This window comes from Oncorhynchus kisutch, linkage group LG14 (assembly GCF_002021735.2).
Source record: "Oncorhynchus kisutch isolate 150728-3 linkage group LG14, Okis_V2, whole genome shotgun sequence".
NCBI classification, from domain to species: Eukaryota; Metazoa; Chordata; class Actinopteri; order Salmoniformes; family Salmonidae; genus Oncorhynchus; species Oncorhynchus kisutch.
Window position 1 is genome coordinate 67,838,031 of NC_034187.2, and position 22,856 is coordinate 67,860,886.

Genomic DNA, 22,856 nt, shown 5'->3' on the forward strand with positions numbered 1-22,856 from the left:
CGCAATCTCAACCACAGTGCATACTGCCCTAACCCATCTGGACAAGAGGAATACCTATGTGAGAATGCTGTTCATCGACTACAGCGCAGCATTTAACACCATAGTACCCTCCAAACTCGTCATCAAGCTCGAGACCCTGGGGCTCGACCCCGCCCTGTGCAACTGGGTACTGGACTTCCTGACGGGCCGCCCCCAGGTGGTGAGGGTAGGTAACAACATCTCCACCCTGCTGATCCGCAACACTGGGGCCCCACAAGGGTGCGTTCTGAGCCCTCTCCTGTACTATCTGTTCACCCACGACTGCGTGGCCACGCACGCCTCCAACTCAATCATCAAGTTTGCGGACGACACTACAGTGGTAGGCTTGATTACCAACAACGACGAGACGGCCTACAGGGAGGAGGTGAGGGCCCTCGGAGTGTGGTGTCAGGAAAATAACCTCACACTCAATGTCAACAAAACAAAGGAGGTGATTGTGGACTTCAGGAAACAGCAGAGGGAGCACCTATCTACTCACATTGGTGGGACAGTAGTGGAGAGGGTAGTAAATTTTAAGTTCCTCGGCGTACACATCGCGGACAAACTGAATTGGTCCACCCACACAGACAGCGTCGTGAAGAAGGCGCAGCAGTGCCTCTTCAAACTCCGGAAGCTGAAGAAATTTGGCTTGTCACCAAAAGCACTCACAAACTTATACAGATGCACAATCGAGAGCATCCTGTCGGGCTGTATCACCGCCTGGTACGGCAACTGCTCCGCCCACAACCGTAAGGCTCTCCAGATGGTAGTGAGGTCTGCACAACGCATCACTGGGGGCAAACTACCTGCCCTCCAGGACACCTACACCACCCGATGTCACAGGAAGGCCATAAAGATCATCAAGGACAACAACCACCCTATTATCCAGAAGGTGAGGTCAGTGCAGGTCAGTACAGGTGCAGCTTCTATCTCAAGGCCATCAGACTGTTAAACAGCCACCACTGACATTGAGTGGCTGCTGCCAACACACTGACTCAACTCCAGCCACTTTAATAATGGGAATTGATTGAAATTGATGTAAAATATAATCACTAGCCACTTTAAACAATGCTACTTAATATAATGTTTACATACGCTACATTACTCATCTCATATGTATATGTATATACTGTACTCTATATAATCTACTGCATCTTTATGTAATACATGTACCACTAGCCACTTTAAACTATGCCACTTTGTTTACATACCCTACATTACTCATCTCATATGTATATACTGTACTTGATACCATCTACTGCATCTTGCCTATGCCGTTCTGTACCATCACTCATTCATATATCTTTATGTACATATTCTTTATCCCTTTACACTTGTGTGTATAAGGTAGTAGTTTTGGAATTGTTAGGTTAGATTACTCGTTGGTTATTACTGCATTGTCGGAACTAGAAGCACAAGCATTTCGCTACACTCGCATTAATATCTGCTAACCATGTGTATGAGACAAATAAATTTGATTTGATTTAGTAAGGCTCAAACAGGACCGGGTTTGTGTTGTGAAACTAGCCACAATAAGGATTAGGCACAATCGTGGAATTTGCGGTTTGCATTCAAAGTAAAAGTAAAAATACGTCATTGACAGTGATACAAATGAATACAAATAGTAGAATTATGCCATACTTTTATTTTGAAGGCTAACCGCAAAGTCCACTATTGTGGCTAAACCTTATTGTGGCTAGCTTCACATAGATGAGTCCGACCACCATTTAATCAAATAAAAACTGTCTTATAAATTAGGGTTATTTTAGATGATGACACCTAGCTATATAGTTAGCTAGCTAACTGGAGGTACTGAAACAGATTGTCGTTTTGCTATGTTTTTGGGGAAGAACATTGTTTGCATCCATGAGCTAGCTAGCTTTATTTTGTGACCAGCACTGTAGGTGCGCGAGTCAACTTTACCAGCATCATGTGGCGATGAATCATTGTGACATATGAGATACGAGTGATAGTGTAATCAGTGTGTAATAACTACGTAAAAAATGTATGAACGCGTTTAATTATGTAATGTGCAGTCATATTCATGTCCTGATTGGTCAACAAGGTTATTTGACACGTCAAAATAGTGTTGTTTGACGTGTATCTTTTTTGACATGCAAAGACCCAAACGATGTTCCATAAAAATCCTGGTTGAGAATGAAACAACTGAACAAATGAACAACGAAACAGCACAGCAAGTAAGTGAAAGAAATAGGTTTTGATTATGGGGACATACGTAAATGCCAACAAAATACATTTTTGGTGTGTGTGTGTGTGTGTGTGTGTGTGTGTGTGTGTGTGTGTGTGTGTGTGTGTGTGTGTAACCTTTATATAACTAGGCAAGTCAGTTAAGAACACGTTCTTATTTACAATGACGGCCCGGACGACGCTGGGCCAATTGTGCGCCGCCCTATGGGACTCCCAATCACGGCAAGATGTGATACAGACTGTAGTGACACCTCTTGCAAGGAGATGCAGTGCCTTAGACCGCTGAATTCATGTGTGTGTTAACTATTTAACTGTACTAGAATGCTTAAAAAGCTGCCAAAAAAATGTATATCGGTTATCGGTATTGGTTTTTTTTGGCAAGGAAAATATCAGGTATCGGCCAAAAATGACATATCGGTGCATCACTAGTATGTATAGAAGGTTTCGTTCAAATACAAAAAGGTGCTGTCAAAAGGTGATCGAGTTCAAATGGATTTAACATCAAAACAGGATGTCTCAACTCTGACAAGTAAATTATACAGTTGACAATCAATTAATAAACTGTTTTGAGTTCCATTTTAAAGGGTATGGCACATTCTGAGAAGTACTGGAAGGAATGAACAGAAATAAAATGTTTCACTGCCTTCACAGTAGGACACAGGCAACACACACACGGGGCCTTCTCTGCGCAGACATGTGGGTGGTGTGAGCACTGGTATTAGTCACCATATAGTGCCTGATAAACAGGCAGTGTTTTTGACAGACATTCAAACCGAAACTGTCTGAAAAGAGCGCATGGTTTGAGAGGAGGTGGGAGGAATAAAAGAAAGCAGGCCTCAAACAGTGAGAGAGAGAGAGAAAATATAAAACTGAGAACAAGAAAACAACACAAGCGTTCCAATCCCACAGCTTAAAAAATGAACTAGTACGAAGTTAACTCAACCGTAGCTCGAGGGCCTGAGAGTCAAGTCGTGGGTTGGGTTCCTATCCAAGTAACTATCAACGAGTTCTGGCCTATTTCATTGGAAATTCACATCCAAAAAGATCTAATTACCTGAATGGACTGCTGCCATCTGAGATTGTTGGAAATTGGCCATTGGTTAAGTGCTTCCTCAAGAACATATGTTTGCCGGTAATGGAGAGGTCATCAGAGCAGACCTGCCCTGCCCTGCCCTCTCCTCTAGGCTAGGTGATTTGTCAGTAAACTCCCACCTCTTTAGAGAAAAAACACCCCCCAAGCTGCTCTTGGAGACTGGAGAGACACCCCTGATGGTTTGAATCCCTACCAAATGGTGGGGGAAAAAAGGTATTCTAATGTTGTCAAGAGTTACAGCTAAACTACATATTGGAAATCATAGGTCTACTTTTCCGTTGTTGAATATAAATCTATCACATTGGCTATGGTCTCTTTGGTGGCTTCCAGTTGAAGTGAAAACACAGTGAGCAGTAAAACACACTGCCTTTTCCTTCTTGTAAAGGAGGTGGCTTAGAATTGAACCCATATTACAGATGACAGAGTGAACAGCCGGTGTGTGTTTTTTCAACGTATTCAATTTCATTCACACAAAATATGACAATAAAAATTATATTTTGTCTCCCTTGTCCCCTCCCTGTCTTTCTCACCTCCTTCCCTTCCTCTTTCCTCTCAAAGTGAAAGGCTTCTCCCGTTCTCAGAGGTCAACACTAAGTTAAACAGACGTCCGTGAACCCGTCCCAGCCTGTCTGTTGTACTAGTTACTGTTGCTAAAACCCTGGGTCCTTCCTGCCTCTGGGGCAGAAGTTCCCTTTGTGTGAATCTTGCTGGTTTCTAACACATTCATTTGAAGGAGGAGGTACAGTACAGAGGGACTGGTTTGGCTTCCTAAGCATGACACAACGTGTAGAAATCCATGCCAGGAGTCAGGGTGTTAGCTCTTTCAACGCACCATTGACTCTAGCTGAGCTAAACTCAAAGTACAGTAGATAGACAGACACTATGCTATACAACATATCGTTTGATTGATTTCACCTTTATTTATCCAGGATGTCTCATTGAGGTCATGAGACCTATTTTACAAGAGAGACCTGGCCAGTAATATAGAGCATTCTTGTTGGGCTATTTACTTAGGATATTAAGAATCTGGTGTCAAGCATATAGAGTCCAATCCAGGCTCCAATCCAGCCCTGGGTAAAGTGCTTACTAAGCTGACCTAACTGCTTACAGGATGGGGGTTCTCTCCTGAGAGGAGGACCTACGTATGGAGGGAAAGGGAATCTCCCAGACTGCGTCACAAATGGCACCCTATTCCCTTTATAGTGCACTACTTTTGACCTGGGCCCATAGTGACTTTTCAGACCCTGACCCTCCGGTGCCCCTGAGCTGGGAATTCAGAGGGGTTCCCTGGCATCAGGACAGGGCAGGGGATCAGTCAGCAGAGGCCTGGTAGGGCAGAGCTAACAGAGGAGAGGAGCCAGACCAGCAGCACAGAGCACTCTTAAAGAGCCACTGAACACACCGATTGGCACATGTGTTTTCTGTTGCTCATTAGAAAAGCTAGACTTCAGTCTTGGAGGTGTTTCCTGACCGATTCCGCATTTGGTTAATGATGTTTGTCCCCCATGAGACACTGTAGACGCAGAAGCCTATTTCACTTCCTGAAAAATCCCCAGAATTAGTCTAAGATAACTCAAGATGCATTAGTTGTGCAATTTTGCAATTAAGGTGTGTGGTGCAGCATTTCTCAAGTAAAAAATATGTGTGACGGGTTGTCTTATGTAAACAGACTGCTATTGAATAGAGAGCAATCACCGCAGCTGTCCACCCCATGTTAGTGGGTAAATGAACAGTCAAATCAAAACCCGTTGTGACACATGGATGTGACATTTACCCGTTTTCGACAAGACTGACTTTATGACCAAAATTATCGTATTTACACTTTGTACTAAATTTTGACACTAGAATAGCTGTTTCTGACACATCAATACCACATAGGACGTTTTCAAAGGGATTCATTGCTTTTTAAAGGCAGTCGCTCTTTAACCTCTTGACCAAATAGAGACAAGATATCATGTTACCCTTCCCCCTTCTGAGTGTGTTAGTTTTGTTTAGAGAAATAAAATCCTGTAAATAAATAAATAGGCATAAATACAGCAAATGCATTACAGAAAGAAAAAAAGCTGTGTCCTTGAAACCATAAAAAGACAAGTGACTAGCCTAAATAAATACAGTAAATACACGCACCAAGCAGGAAGAAAAGAACACATTATTGTAGTCTTGAAACCACAAACAAGTGAGAATGAGTGTGTGTGTCTCCCATATCTCTAGTTTACTGTGTAAGTTAGACCAGGGACTCTGACCCCAAAATACCTAACCAGTAACCACTGGCAGCAATGAAGTCATTGATTGCAGATCCATGGGTTGATTATTAACAGACTATATCCCGAATGGCATCCTATTCTCTATACTATGTAGTGCACTACTTTCAACCAGGGCCCATAGGGTAAAGTAATATATAGGGAATAGGGTGCTTATTGGGACACAGACAGAGTGATGTTGGTATGGTCAGAAACTACCGTATTTGTGAAATATTCAACTGGCTAACAGAGCCGTTATACACACACAGAGCACACACTATATCAACCTAAGCTATTACCCAGTTAATGCAATAGCCTTTACAGTTTGCAGAGATTGAATGTATTTTTCCCTCTAAAGGGGTCAAATGTAAAACCTTGTTAAAAGTGTGGACCCCTGCATAGCAATTGTTCACCATTTTGCAGACAGTGTTTTGTTTGCTAAAGCAGGGGTCCAGACATACTGAGCCTTGGTGAGATTAAACCTTTTATAAGACAGGAGGAATGCAAGCTCGGTGCTATAATAAAAACTGGTGTGGTTAACAAGACTGGGCATTTTCAGGGGCACAATAAAAAGGAATATGAGGTGAGGGTAGCTAGGGGGTGAGCTGAGGTGCTATGCTACTGCAAGTCAACACCGACCAAACACAACATAAACTGAACAGTACCAGTCTGCACATCATAAAGTTTACAAGACTACTGACATAAATAATCCAACACAAGAAAAAATCCAAGATCATGGACACTTGGTAAGGAGAATAATTACATTTTCAGCAAATATTTTGCATTTTTAATCAAGAAAAAAAAGCAGATCCCAAGGAGATGTGTGTCAATGGTGAATGTATGTATGATGGCCATAGAGTGTGAATCTGTCAGTCAGTGACGGGGGAAGTGGGCCCAGGTCAAAGCTGTTGGAAACCAGCTGTTTGAAATAAACAGAAGACCTGGATGGGGGTCCGGAGTTCCTGACTTCCTGCTTTGCTACCCGCAAACTGCGTCACAGCATTCCTGTCATGTTGACATCACACACACACATCGGAGCTTCACCCTGTTTTAACTTCACCTGTTTGAGAGTCAATAAAACAAAGAATCTTGTGTATCTCTTGACAGGACCAATGTGAGAACCTAAAGAGAATACATGGTGACACACAGACAAATACACACAAGGGTGGTTCCCTCACTGACATGATTGTTGGTAATCATGGTACCAGTAGTCAGTACAGAGCTTCAAGCCAAAAAGAAAATGGAGGGAACTTTGGCCTTAAACACTGATTTTTAATATTTTCTAAAATATTTACAGTTGAAGTCAGAAGTTTACATACACTGTAGCCAAATACATTTAACTCAGTATTTCACACTTCCTGACATTTAATCCTGGAAGAAATTCCCCGTCTTAGGTCAGTTAGGATCACCACTATATTTTAAGAATGTGAAAGGTCAGAATAATAGTAGAGAGAATTATTTATTTCAGCTTGTATTTCTTTCAGCTTGTATTTCTTTCATCACATTCCCAGTGGGTCAGAAGTTTACATACACTCAATTAGTATTTCGTAGCATTGCCTTTAAATTGTTTCACTTGGGTCAAACGTTTCAGGTAGCCTTCCACAAGCGTCCCACAATAAGTTGAGTAAATGTTGGCCCAATCCTCCTGACAGAGCTGGTGTAATTGAGTCAGGTTTATAGGCCTCCTTGCTCGCACATGCTTTTTCAGTTCTGCAGACAAATTTTCTATAGAATTGAGGTCAGGGCTTTGTGATGGCGACTCCAATACCTTGACTTTGTTGTCCTTAAGATGTTTTGCCACAACTTGGAAGTATGCTTGGGGTCATTGTCCATTTGGAAGACCCATTTGCGACCAAGCATTAACTTCCTGACTGATGTCTTGAGATGTTGCTTCAATATATTCACATAATCTTCCATCCTCATGATGCCATCTATTTTGTGAAGTGCACCAGTCCCTCCTGCAGCAAATTACCCCCACAACATGATGCTGCCACCCCCGTGCTTCACGGTTGGGATGGTGTTCTTCGGCTTGCAAGCCTCCCCCTTTTTCCTGCAAACATAACGATTTTCATTATGGCCAAACAGTTCTATTTTTGTTTCATCAGACCAGAGGCCATTTCTCCAAAAAGTACGATCTTTGTCCCCATGTGCAGTTGCAAACCATAGTCTGGCTTTTTCATGGCGGTTTTGGAGCAGTGGCTTCTTCCTTGCTGAGCGGCCTTTCTGTCGATATAGAACTCGTTTTACTGTGGATATAGATACTTTTGTACCTGTTTCCTCCATCATCTTCACAAGATCCTTTGCTGTTGTACTGGGATTGATTTGCACTTCTCGCACCAAAGTACGTTCATCTCTAGGAGACAGAACGCATCTCCTTCCTGAGCGGTATGACGGCTGCGTGGTCCCATGGTGTTTATACTTACTATTGTTTGTACAGATGAACGTGGTACCTTCAGGTGTTTGGGTATTGCTCCCAAGGATGAATCAGACTTGTGGAGGTCTATCTTTTTTTTCTGAGGTCTTGGCTGATTTCTTTCGATTTTCCCATGATGTCAAGCAAAGAGGCACTGAGTACAGTGGGGAGAACAAGTATTTGATAACCTGCAAAATCGTCTGTGTTTCCTACTTACAAAGCATGTAGAGGCCTGTCATTTTTATCATAGGTACACTTCAACTGTGAGAGACGGAATCTAAAAGAAAAATCCAGAAAATCACATTGTATGATTTGTAAGTAATTCATTTGCATTTTATTGCATGACATACAGTGCCTTGCGAAAGTATTCGGCCCCCTTGAACTTTGCAACCTTTTGCCACATTTCAGGCTTCAAACATAAAGATATAAAACTGTATTTTTTTGTGAAGAATCAACAACAAGTGGGACACAATCATGAAGTGGAACGACATTTATTGGATATTTAACAAATCAAAAACTGAAAAATTTAGCATGCAAAATTATTCAGCCCCTTTACTTTCAGTGCAGCAAACACTCTCCAGAAGTTCAGTGAGGATCTCTGAATGATCCAATGTTGACCTAAATGACTAATGATGATAAATACAATCCACCTGTGTGTAATCAAGTTTCCGTATAAATGCACCTGCACTGTGATAGTCTCAGAGGTCCGTTAACAGTGCAGAGAGCATCATGAAGAACAAGGAACACACCAGGCAGGACCGAGATACTGTTGTGAAGAAGTTTAAAGCCGGATTTGGATACAAAAATATTTCCCAAGCTTTAAACATCCCAAGGAGCACTGTGCAAGCGATAATATTGAAATGGAAGGAGTATCAGACCACTGCAAATCTACCAAGACCTGGCCGTCCCTCTAAACTTTCAGCTCATACAAGGAGAAGACTGATCAGAGATGCAGCCAAGAGGCCCATGATCACTCTGGATGAACTGCAGAGATCTACAGCTGAGGTGGAAGACTCTGTCCATAGGACAACAATCAGTCGTATATTGCACAAATCTGGCCTTTATGGAAGAGTGGCAAGAAGAAAGCCATTTCTTAAAGATATCCATAAAAAGTGTTGTTTAAAGTTTGCCACAAGCCACCTGGGAGACACACCAAACATGTGGAAGAAGGTGCTCTGGTCAGATGAAACCAAAATTGAACTTTTTGGCAACAATGCAAAACGTTATGTTTGGCATAAAAGCAACACAGCTCATCACCCTGAACACACCATCCCCACTGTCAAACATGGTGGTGGCAGCATCATGGTTTGGGCCTGCTTTTCTTCAGCAGGGACAGGGAAGATTGTTAAAATTGATGGGAAGATGGATGGAGCCAAATACAGGACCATTCTGGAAGAAAACCTGATGGAGTCTGCAAAAGACCTGAGACTGGGACGGAGATTTGTCTTCCAACAAGACAATGATCCAAAACATAAAGCAAAATCTACAATGGAATGGTTCAAAAATAAACATATCCAGGTGTTAGAATGGCCAAGTCAAAGTCCAGACCTGAATCCAATCGAGAATCTGTGGAAAGAACTGAAAACTGCTGTTCACAAATGCTCTCCATCCAACCTCACTGAGCTCGAGCTGTTTTGCAAGGAGTAATGGGAAAAAATGTCAGTCTCTCGATGTGCAAAACAGATAGAGACATACCCCAGGTGACTTACAGCTGTAATCGCAGCAAAAGGTGGCGCTACAGAGTATTAACTTAAGGGGGCTGAATAATTTTGCACGCCCAATTTTTCAGTTTTTGATTTGTTAAAAAAGTTTTAAATATCCAATAAATGTCGTTCCACTTCATGATTGTGTCCCACTTGTTGTTGATTCTTCACAAAAAAATACAGTTTTATATCTTTATGTTTGAAGCCTGAAATGTGGCAAAAGGTCGCAAAGTTCAAGGGGCCGAATACTTTCGCAAGGCACTGTAAGTATTTGATCACCTACCAACCAGTAAGAATTCTCACAGACCTGTTAGTTTTTCTTTAAGAAGCCCTCCTGTTCTCCACTCATTACCTGTATTAACTGCACCTGTTTGAACTCGTTACCTGTATAAAAGACACCTGTCCACACACTCAATCAAACAGAATCTAACCTCTCCACAATGGCCAAGATGGCAAAGCCACTGTTTTTTTTTTCCTGGAGTTCGATATTTTTTCTCATGTTTATTTAACTCATTGTATTAGACTAAAAATAACTTTACTAGCCATCTTATCAATGCAATTTGATTTGCTGGTTTTAAGCATTAAACTTTCAAATAGCTCTTTGTTGACTGTTGCTGGGTGTTATCGTCCTCCATCAGCACCGGCCTGTACCCTACCTGCCAAAAGCTCTCTCCTGGCCCATTACACTAAGTCTGAATTTCTCCTGCTAGGTGACCTAAACTGGGACATGCTTAAACCACCTGACCAAGTCCTAAAGCAATGGGACTCCCTAAATCTTTCTCAGATTATTACCAATCCATCAAGGTATGACTCCAAACACCCAGAAAAGACCACTCTCCTCGATGTTATCCTCACAAATAATCCTGATAGGTATCAGTCTGGTGTTTTCTGTTATGACCATAAAGATTACTGTTTAACAGCCTGTGTTCATAATGGCTGCTCAAGGAAACGACCTGTCCTGATTTGTCATAGACGCTTGCTAAAAGACTTTAATGAGCAAGCCTTCCTTCATGACCTGGCCTCTGTATATTGGTATAGAATCAGCTTGATCCCCCCTCTGTCGAAGATGCTTGGACCTTTGTTTTTGATATTTCAAGTGATATTGTTAACAAACATGCCCCCATAATGAAAATGACAATTAAAAACAGGTTCAGCCTCTGGTTCGACTGGGAGTTATTACACCTAAAGAATTGCATTTGGCGAACGGCTCGGTACACACATACTCAGGCTGACTGGCTCAGTGTTCAGGTAAATGAGAAATACAGTAAGTGCACTCAGGCTATCCGGAAGGCCAAAGTTAGTTACTTTAAGGAGCAGTTCTCTCTCTGTGGGTCTAACCCCAAGAAGTTCTGGAAAACAGTTCAAGACCTGGAGAATAAACCCTCCTCCTCACAGCTGCCCATGTCCCTTAAAGTTGACGATGTGGTTATTACTGATGGCTGAGCTCTTTAAAGCTCTTTAAAAACCACTTCATTATTAAGTCAGGATTCCTATTTGACTCAGCCATGCCTCGTTGCCCATCCAACATTTCCTCATCTCCAATGCTCCTCTCTCTTTTTCCCCTGCCCCGCTACAAAGTTTCTCCCTGCAGGCGGTCACTGAGTCCGAGGTGCTAAAGGAGCTCCTTAAACGTATCTGGGTTTTCTTTAAGGTTGCTACCCCTATAATCACCAAGACCATCTCTGACCTTTTTAACCTGGCTCTCCTCTCTGGGGAGGTTCCCATTGCTTGGAAGGCAGCCACGCTTTGTCCTTTATTTAAAGGGTGAGATCAAGCTGATCCTTACTGCTATAGGCCTATTTTTTTATTTTGCCCTGTTTATCAAAAGTATTGGAAAAACTTGTCAATAATCAACTGACCGTCTTTCTTGATGTCTATAGTATTCTCTCTGGTATGCAATCTGGTTTCCGCTCAGGTTATGGATGTGTCACTGCAAACTTAAAGGTCCTCAATGATGTCACCATTGCCCTTGATTCTAAGCAATGTTGTGCTGCTATTTTATTGACTTGGCCAAAGCGTTAGATATGGTAGACCATTCCATTCTTGTGGGCCAGGTAAGGAGTATTGGTGTCTCTGAGGGGTCTTTGGCCTGGTTTGCTAACTACCTTTCTCACAGTGTGCAATGTATAAAGTCAGAACATCTGCTGTCTCAGCCACTGCCTGTCACCAAGGGTGTACCCCAAGGGCTCGATCCTAGGCCCCACGCTCTTCTCAATTTACATCAACAACATAGCTCAAGCAGTGGGAAACTCTCTCATCCATGTATATGCATATGATACAATCTTATACTCAGCTGGCCCCTCCTCAGATTTTGTGTTAAACGCTCTAAAACAAAACTTTCTTGGTGTCCAATAAGCTTTCTCTGCCCTTAACCTTGTTCTGAACACCTCCAAAACAAAGGTAATGTGGTTTGATAAGAAGAATGCCCCTCTCCCCACAGGTGTGATTACTACCTCTGAGGTTTTAGAGCTTGAGGTAGTCACCACGTACACGTACTTGGGAGTATGGCTAGACGGTACACTGTCCTTCTCTCAGCACATATCAAAGATGCAAGCTAAAGTTAGAGGAAACCAAGTCTAGATATATCGTAAATTGCTCCTCTTTCACCCCAGCTGCCAAACTAACTCTGATTCAGATGACAATCTTACCCATGCTAGATTACGGAGACATAATTTATAGATCGGCAGTTAAGGGTGCTCGTCACTGCGCTCTATTCTCTTCTGTAAATTGGTAATCTCTGTATAGCTGTCGCAAGACCCACTGGTTGACGCTTATTTATAAAACCCTCTTAGGCCTCACTCCCCCCATCTGAGATATCTACTGCATCCCTCATCCTCCACACATAACACCCGTTCTGCCAGTCACATTCTGTTAAAGGTTCCCAAAGCACACACATCCCTGGGTCACTCGTCTTTTCAGTTCGCTGCAGCTAGCGACTGGAACGAGCGGCAACAAACACTCAAACTGGACAGTTTTCTCAATTTCTTCATTCAAAGACTCAATCATGGACACTCTTACTGACAGTTGTGGGTGCTTTGCGTGATGTATTGTTGTCTCTACCTTCTTGCCCTTTGTGCTGTTGTCTGTGACCGATAATGTTTGTACCCTGTTTTGTGCTGCTACCATGTTGTGCTGCTACCATGTTGTGCTGCTGCCATGTTGTGCTGCTGCCATGTTGTGTTTCTACCATGTTGTTGTCATGTCTCAGCCTCCAGTATTTATGCTGCAGTAGTTTATGTGTCGGGGGGCTAGGGTCAGTTTGTTATATCTGGAGTACTTCTCCTGTCCTATCCTGTGTCCTGTGTGAATTTAAGTGTGCTCTCTCTAATTCTCTCTTTCTCTCTTTCTTTCTCTCTCTCAGAGGACCTGAGCCCTAGGACCATGCCTCAGGACTACCTGACATGATGACTCCTTGCTGTCCCCAGTCCACCTGGCCGTGCTGCTGCTCCAGTTTCAACTGTTCTGCCTTATTATTATTTGACCATGCTGGTCATTTATGAACATTTGAACATCTTGGCCATGTTCTGTTATAATCTCCACCCGGCACAGCCAGAAGAGGACTGGCCACCCCACATAGCCTGGTTCCGCTCTAGGTTTCTTCCTAGGTTTTGGCCTTTCTAGGGAGTTTTTCCTAGCCACCGTGCTTCTACACCTGCATTGCTTGCTGTTTGGGGTTTTAGGCTGGGTTTCTGTACAGCACTTTGAGATATCAGCTGATGTACGAAGGGCTATATAAATACATTTTATTTTGATTTGATGTTGTGTTGCTACCATGCTGTGTTGTCATGTGTTGCTACCATGCTATGTTGTTGTCTTAGGTCTCTCTTTATGTAGTGTTGTCTCTCTTTCGTGACGTGCGTTTTGTCCTACATTTTTACTTCATTTATTTTTAATCCCAACCCCTTCCCCGCAGGAGGCCTTTTGGCTTTTGGTAGTCCGTCATTGTAACCGAAAGGTTGCAAGTTCAAATCCCCGAGCTGACAAGGTACAAATCTGTCATTCTGCCCCTGAACAGGTAGTTAACCCACAGTTCCGAGGCCGTCATTGAAAATAAGAATTTGTTCTTAACTGACTTGCCTAGTTAAATAAAGGTTCAATTAAAATAAATTAAAATTCTGTCAGGCTACATACAGTAACGTTGCCTTGAGGTCTGAGCATTATCATGTGATGGCAAGAGTCAGTTTGGGGAGTATTTTAGTACTTTATTAGGATCCCCATTAGCTACTGCTAAAGAAGCAGCTACTCTTCCTGGGGTCCACACAAAACATGACATATTACATAACATTAATAGGCAAGTACACTACATCCCTAGGATAGAACTACTTACTTCCCTCAATTCCAGATTATCTGCCCTGGGCTCTTTCTGTAATTCTGACCGAATTTCCGGGCTACCCATAAGAAAACACCAACGTTACAGAGGCAAGAGAAGGGGGATCCTGGCAAGATTAAGGCGAAGGGAAACCCAGCCACCTCTTCCCTCCATTCTACTGGCCAATGTACAGTCACTTGATAATAAGATGGATGACCTCCGATCGCAGATTTGCTACCAACGATTTGCTATTGCACCTGCAATATTCTCTGCTGTTCTGAAACATGGCTCTCGGACAAGTTGGCTATCCAACTTGATGGATTCTCCATTCACCGTGCCGACAGGACAGTGGATTCTGGGAAATCAAGGGGGGAGGGGGTTGCCGCTTCATCAACAACAACTGGTGTGCTGTCTCGAGCATGGTGGAAGTGTCGACCCATTGTTCACCCATTTTGGAATACCTGATGGTCAAATGCCAACCCTTTTACCTCCCGAGAGAGTTTTTAGCTGTTATCGTGACTGTTGTATATCACCTCAGGACAAGAAAAATAACAAACTGGGACTTAACGAAATGTACGAGGCTAACCAAGCAGGAAAACATCCTTCTTGCTGGCGATTTTAATTCATTAAGACACGTGATGCACAACTTCCATCAACACATCTCCCTCGCCACTTGGGGCGATAAAGTCCTAGACCACTGTTTAACCCACAAGCAAGTTTACAAGGCTCTCCCTCGTTTGCCATTCGTAAAATCAGATCATGACTCCGTATTCTTGCTTCCTGTTTACAAGCAGAAGCTGAAACACGAATTACCCATGACTCACTCCATTGAGAAATGGTCTCCAGAATCTGAGATTATGCTACAGGACTGCTTTTCTAGCGCTGATTGAAATATGTTTCGAGATTCTGCCGATAACATTGACGAGCCAACCACCTCCATCACCGGCTTCATTAGGAAATGCTTCGGCGACAGTTACATTTTGCTGCTTCCCCAATCAAAAGCCATGGATTAACACTGAGGTTAGATAGGGCTACCCCACACAGGGTTATCGCAGACAACCGAGGCTACGGCTGAGAATAGAAAAAGTACAAGAAATCCTGAAATGACCACCGCAGAGTCATCAAACGAGCAAAAGGACAATATAGGAATAATGTGGAATGATATTACACAGGCTTCGACACCTGGCGCGTGTGGCCGGGGCTACAGTCCATTACGGAATACAAAGGAAGACCCAGCCTCGATCTGCCCAAAAATACCTCTCTACCAGATGAACTCAATGCATTTTATGCATGCTTTGACAATAACAACATTGTGCAAGGTGTGAGGGTTGCCACCGACCCAGAAGATTGGGTGATCTCACTCACCGAGGCCGATGTGAGGAAAGTCTTTAATCAGGTCAATATCCGCAAGTTCGCAGGCCCATTGATTTGCATACCGCCCCAACAGATCCATAGACGATCCCAACAGATCCATAGATCTCCCTCAACAGTGGAGCGGGTCGAGAGCTTCAAGTTCCTCTGTGTCCAAATCACTAAATGGTCCACACACACCGCACAATTGTGAAGAAGGCACAACAGCGCCTCTTCCCCCTCAGGAGGTTGAAAAGGTTTGGCATGGGCCCTCAAATCCTCAAAATGTTTTACAGCTGTACCATTGAGAGCATCTTGACTGGCTGCATCACTGCTTGGTATGGCAATAACACTGCCCCAAATCGCATGGTGCTACAGAGGGTGGTGCGGACTGCCGAGCTCCCTGCCATCCAGGACCTTTATATCAGGCGGTGTGAAAGGAAGGCCTGGAAAATCGTTAGTCTCAAACCACTCAAGCCATAGACTGTTCTCTCTGCTTTCGCACGGCAAGCTGTACTAGTGCAAGTCTGATACCAACAGGCTCCTGAACAGCTTCTACCCCAATGGCATAAGACTGCTAAATAGCTAAGAAAATGGCTACACGGACTATCTGAGTTTAACTTAGTGCAAAAATAACAATAAAATAGTCTCTCTATGCACACTCACAGGGCCCTACACACTGTGTACACTGATACTCCAACACACATACAAAAACTCACTCCATCATTTGCTCACACACACATAATATGCACATACATTTATACGGACTCTACACACACCCACTCACATACAATCATCATATACGCTTCTGCTACTTTGTTTATCATATATTCTGATGCCTTGTCACCTTACCCTTATACATAGCTACGTCTATGCCTGCACATTGTAAATATGGTACTGGAACTGACCCTGTATGCTTAGTATGCTTACTTATTTTATCGTGTTCTTCTTATTTTGATATATTTTGTGTTTTGGTTCTACTTTGTTATTTTCAGTATTACATTGTTATTGATTACTGCATCGTTGGGGTTAGAGCTTGCAAGAAAGGCATTTCACTGTACTGGTGCATGTGACATTAAAACTTGAAACTTATGCCTTCATAATCACACACAATTTTTTTTTTATGGAATGGGAGGAGGGTGTGTGGGGTTCCCAAGAAGAACGTTACAAGGATCTAAGTGGTATGACTCTCACTTCAGCAGAATGTGAGTTTGCCTGTGATAGCATGCCACGCCACACACTAAGCAGCATAGCATTTCCTGTCTGACTAATTAACCCCTGAGCACAGAGGGGGAGAGGTGATGAAACAGGTCAAAGGTCAAAAGCCACAATACAGAAGCTGTAAACGACCCCATGTCTATTCAATATAAAGTACCAGAAGCTGTAAAATACTCGTATACTATTTGTAATGGTGGATTTAGATCTACAGGCACCAAGTAATAACTATTATTTTTTATATATCTGATCATCTCATTTCCTTGAGCTCCTATTGAAACTACACTGAGTAACTTCAGATGGCAAAAGAGAGCGAGACTACAGATGTTGGATCTAAATTTGAGACAGTTTTGTACAGCAGGAAAATAATCCTGCAGCATCAGGAAATGTGGATTATTATATGGATTAAAATTCATGGGTATTTTTGTAGGGGTTGAAACTTTTTTTGTAAGGGAAAATCAAGTCGGAAATTTCAAAGTGGAAATTTCTCCTGCAACGGGGTGATCAAATTCAGGTCCTACTCTGTATGAGAGGGGACTATGGGGTAAGAGGAACAGAGGAATGCATCAGAGAGAACAGGACAGGACATCCTTGTTCACTGCAGTATTTGCATGTGTAACAAAACTAAATCCATACTTTGCCAGAGGAAACAATGGAGGAAATATCAATCTTCCTTCCATTCCTTAATTAATTAGGTCCTGCCTTTAGGTGACAGACATTTCTTCTTTTGAATTTGCTCATTCACATTGATTGATCCTAACTTTCTAACAGCTCATCAAAATGATGTTGCCCCAACCCCACCCTTTAGACCACATATGGACAGTTGGCATGGATATACCCACATTACATGACATTTACATTACCTCTGCCTAGCCCTGCTACTAATAAAACTGGGCGTTTCCACTCGCTCTAAAACAGTAACTGGCCTAATGTGGCTGGGGAAATGTACTATCCCACAATCCTCCTTTAGGCAATCTGCTGTTATAAAACTAAATTATTTACGTTGTTTGGCCAAGTAAGCTCAAAGCATTAAATTTGTGAGTGTGGGTGGGTGGGGGTGTTATAATAAATAAACATTCAAATACTGGTTGCTGCTTGCCGACATTGGCAAAGTACGTTTCTTTCTCATTTTATTCTTATGGGCTTTGCATGCAACACACATAGAAACACACACAAACCTCTAAATAAATCCATTACTAGTGTACATGCCTTAGGTTCTGACAGACACTTCGCCTCTGCAATAACGCATAATTGTTCGATAATTAGCCTATCAAAGGCAAATGATAAAGTCGAAGAAAAGCTCTGTTCTTGATTAACAGTCATGCACTTGTAAACATAAGCCGTTACAGCCTACACACTAACATATGGACTCCAACGACATAAAGGGAGGTTCCACCATAGAACGACACAATTGATTCTAGTTGTTTCCTATAGGTTCCACAGCACACACAGATTGGAAAACTAAGCACTAATAGTGAAGACAATTGTGTAACAAAAGACTAAACGAAAAAAATCACAAAAGGAAAGCGGACAACCACAGCTCAGCAGATTCTATAGACATTTGGTCAGCAAGTGTGGACAGAGAAGTGGGTAGGGGGCAAGTGTGGACAGCAGTCTGTAAGGGACTAGGGGACTGTGGGAGGACAGATGGCTCAGTGATCCCTTCTATCTATTTCTCCCTCCATCTCTCACCTTTGAATATTAAATTAAATTCTGAACTAAGATGACCTTTGTTTTTTTAAAGACCTTTCATTTGTTTACCCAGGATAGTACACTTAGTAACAATTTACAGGGAGTCCTGAGTTTGATCAAATCAATAAAAACATACACATTACATGCCCTCCAAAAATGTAACAACACAGCACACAGTAGCATGACATGACATAGGCCTACACACACAGACATTTAAAACGCAGCAATTCAGGTTGGCAACTCACCTTTAAGGTTCTTCGGGTTGTTCTGCTTGGTTCGCGGCATCTTTTCTTGTTGGTTGTTTCACTGACACATCTTCTGAAAGGTTGTCAATTCTCTAATGCAGGTGGACCACGAACACCCTCTGGGTTCATCTACAAAGCACACATACACACACCAGAGAGGGTCAGTGTCAGCTCAACACACCATAGATCAATAAACACTAAGCAGCCCTTATCTTCTTACTAAGTGTGTGTGTGAGTGTGTGTCTATGGCTGTCTGTGTGCAGTCTCCCGTCCTCTCACTTGGCAAGAATCAGAAAGGACACTGCTGTTGTTGCGTCTGTCAGTTTAACAGTTGTCCCTGTCGAAATTCTATTTCCAGTCCAAACTTGCACGGTCTAAATTTTTATTCTAGTCAAAACGTACATGGTCTAAATTCTTATTCCAGTCCAAACGTACAAGGCTTACATTCTTATTCCAGTCCAAACGTACACAGTATAAATTCTAATTCCAGTCCAAACGTACAAGGCTTACATTCTTATTCCAGTCCAAACGTACACAGTATAAATTCTAATTCCAGTCCAAACGTACAAGGCTTACATTCTTATTCCAGTCCAAACGTACACAGTATAAATTCTAATTCCAGTCCAAACGTACAAGGCTTACATTCTTATTCCAGTCTAAACGTACACAGTATAAATTCTAATTCCAGTTCAAACGTACAAGGCTTACATTCTTATTCCAGTCCAAACGTACACAGTATAAATTCTAATTGCAGTCCAAACGTACAAGGCTTACATTCTTGTTCCAGTCCAAACGTACAAGGCTTACATTCTTGTTCCAGTCCAAACGTACAAGGCTTACATTCTTATTCCAGTCCAAACGTACACAGTATAAATTCTCATTTCAGTTCAAACGTACAAGGCTTACATTCTTATTCCAGTCCAAACGTACACAGTATAAATTCTAATTCCAGTTCAAACGTACAAGGCTTACATTCTTGTTCCAGTCCAAACGTACAAGGCTTACATTCTTGTTCCAGTCCAAACGTACACAAAACAAAGCCCAGTGAGCACAATACGTTGAAAAGACGGTTATCAACGTCTTGTCAACATATGTTGCCCATATGGAGGCTCCTGCTAAGTTTGATGGCATGGCATAATATCCAATACAGCACCACTGACAGGGTGCTCCTCTACCGATATCAGGTGAGTTCTGGACCAACTCTGAGATGTGAATGCATCTCTCTCCATATAAATATAAACCTGGAGTGGCTATCTATAATCTGATCTAAACCAAGAGGAGATGGCTGTTTTTTTGGTACACAACTGATTGACAAGTTGATGTCAGATACACTGCCCTGCCCTTCGCTTTGATGACACACACGTTTCAGATGACGAAAGACGCAAACAATAAGGCCTTGTGTCTGGCGGGTAGTCAGCGCTCCCGGGTGCTTACGCGGTTAGCGGGCTACAATCAGACGGATCTTCTTATAAAAGTGAACATGCATTAGACCATTGCATCACCATCAGACATAAGCAAACACTGAAAGGGCATCTTGATCTCATAGCTGTATAGTATCTGTTTAATCTTATTGTATTGCTGCTAATGATACCCTTTTTACAGTGGATGAAAAGGGACTAATTTTAGACTTCATGCAAATCTGAGCTCTGCAAAAAAAACATCAGCAGACACCATCAGCAGTATGTTGAAGCTAAATTATATCAAATCTTGACCTTTCAAAAACCCAAGGCAAAGAAAAGAACAAGCAGAATGAATGATTAGCAGAGCTCCCTCAGTCCCTCCCGATACATTTCTATAGACATGATCTATAGAAATTCACATACATTGCTCTAGTCTAGTATACATGATCTATACATAACAATAAATGTATTGAAAATGACTAAACATTTTACATAGTATATACTGTATTATGCTTATAGATAATTCCCCACATGATCTTCCTAGATCAATCCCTTCCACTGTACATTTTGTTCCAACATCCAGTCTGTTCCGTTTGCCAATGTTACATAACAGTCCGTTACTATAGCCGTAGGATTTTTTTTACCATATACTGGTACACGTGCGCTGCTACAGCAATGACATCATTGAGCTCGCAAAATATATCGGCAGTAATGTACACAGCGCATGCACCAGGTCACAGAGCCCAGTAAGAACGACAATGAAAGTAATACAATCAAACATGTTCATAAGCTCCCACCTGCCTCCCAGGGAGAACGAAGGACAGGTCGAATACCTTAAGTTCAGACGATGCTGGTGATTTGGAGGAGAGCGAGACGTGCGTGTGCGGCGCGCGTGTCAGCTGAGAATTTTTTGAGGAAACACCCCGAAACTGACAGCTTGATGAGGATGCCACAATAAGCGGCGGAGTAAATGTTGCAGTAGGCCTAGTCCTATAGCTGTCCGAATAGAATGTTCTCTCTAAATCCCTGACGACAGACTTACGCCTCATTCAACACACACCTAGGAGGATTCCTTCCAGTCACCTTGCAGCATTTTACAGCAACATTGTAACAACATTTACAGCAACATTGTAACATGTAAAAAACAATGGACATGATGTCCTTCATTGTGAAATATGAACACGGAATAGCCAAACCCCTGTGACATAATCAAATGTCTCTATCTATCCAACCAATAACGGTGGCTTCAAGTGACACATCTAAAACAGGTGAACAACATTGTTTCCTTGTAGCCATGCATCAATGTCTTTATACAATACATGTTACATCACAACAGTCGCATCTTATTGTGAGGGAATGCAGTCTAAATAAAAAACAATGACTGGGTTATAGCGTATTTTATGCCTGTAGCACAAGCAACACATGAACGCGCTTTAACTGAGGGAGGAGTCAGGGAAAACCCCTCGCTCTCTGCAACACTACCGCGGCACTTCCCTAATTCAACAAATATGCGACAGTATTTTTGAACACTTTCTCATCTGTTGCGCAATATCTATGTATCAGAAAAATGGCTAATGTATCAGATAAATGGCAATAGATCAGGCTTACCTATTGGCGCAATAGACAGGCACATTCAGTAGCAAGCAAGACAGCAACATTACACACACCACATTCGAATGCTGCAGACGTATAACGTTACACCAAAACAACGATTCTATGGTGAGCAACGACGGTTCTGAAAGCTTAACTTGTTTGATCCCAGATTTTGACATTCCTTCTTTTCAAACGTGAAAGCACAGGCGTGAGCTAAAAGAAACACAACGGTGAATACAAATAACTAGCCGAACCAGCAAGAACGTCCCCGACAGGCGTCAGGCGTTGTAGCATACACGATCGCCCAGTGAGAGAACACTTCCACATGCATGCAGCCCAAAGTTTCAACCACATTTACGACAAATAAATATCCACAAACTAAATTCATACATTATATATATATATATATATATATATATATATATATATATACTTACAAGTGAGGTCTTAATAGTTGTCAGGGATTTCTGGTGTAACACACCTTAAGGGTAAAGGTCTGTTTTTGTCGCTTCTCCCTCTCTCACTTTCTATTGCAGGAAACAGACAGGCCAACTGACGTCAACGGGGGTCCCGTCTCCGCCTCCCAACCACAGGATGTCATCTCCGGGAGGTATGCGACGATCAAACTACGACCAAATAAATTACTAAAAACAATATCACCAGGGCCTTATTTTTTACCATATTTATAAAAATACATTTCAAACGTATATTAAGTAAGTTTAGACCATATTTACCACTGAAACCGTGTCTAAAATAGTATTTATTTAAGCGTCGTTTGTCGTGCACCCCCTAAAGATCTTTCCTTTGCACATAGTTTGGGACTGACAGTTTTCCCGGAGGTTCCTTGTTGTCAGGTCACGTTGCGCCCATCCACTGCCGACTGGGCTTTCCCATGCAGATCTCCCATTGCAATTACTAAACCATTTATTTTCAAGCCAAACAGACTTTGAACTTGCCTGGGGTATTGAGGCAGGATGAGTTTGAAAATCGAAGATTATATAGCATAGTTCAAAGCTACACTAGGGTGCCATACAGTGATTGCAGTCGGGTTTTGCATAGTCTGCATTATTGTTTTTTCCCCATCCACAGAGTATAAATCCAATTTAATTTAACTTGTTTTCATTTTAATGAAATGAAACATGAAATTGCATACTGGTCTTCTATAATAAATTGTATAAGATGCACCCTGCAGAATACTCCATATGTGACTGTTACTGAATGGCATTTGAACTAAGAAAGGCCTATTCCCAATGGAATTGTATCCTGCAAATCTTGACTTTGGATAGAGTCTGCCTTCTACTTCCTTATTATTTTCCAGGGTCAAGTTTCCAGGTTCCTACATTTCTAAATACTACATTTTTCTAATAAAAAAAATGT

The 22,856-nt window shown here is 42.2% G+C and overlaps 1 protein-coding gene across 1 annotated transcript in view; it reads right to left on the minus strand.

Annotated features, from left to right (window-relative positions):
• hivep1 (HIVEP zinc finger 1) overlaps positions 1–22,015 on the minus strand; it is a 91,081-nt gene extending 69,066 nt beyond the window's left edge. Inside the window, exons 1-2 of the mRNA XM_020500172.2 lie at positions 21,917–22,015; positions 18,487–18,615 (exon numbers count right to left, since the gene is read on the minus strand). Of these exons, the coding sequence (XP_020355761.1) occupies positions 18,487–18,526 (40 nt within the window). The 5' untranslated portion in view covers positions 18,527–18,615; positions 21,917–22,015. The remainder of the gene's footprint in view (positions 1–18,486; positions 18,616–21,916) is intronic.
• Between the last annotated feature and the right edge of the window lie 841 nt (positions 22,016–22,856).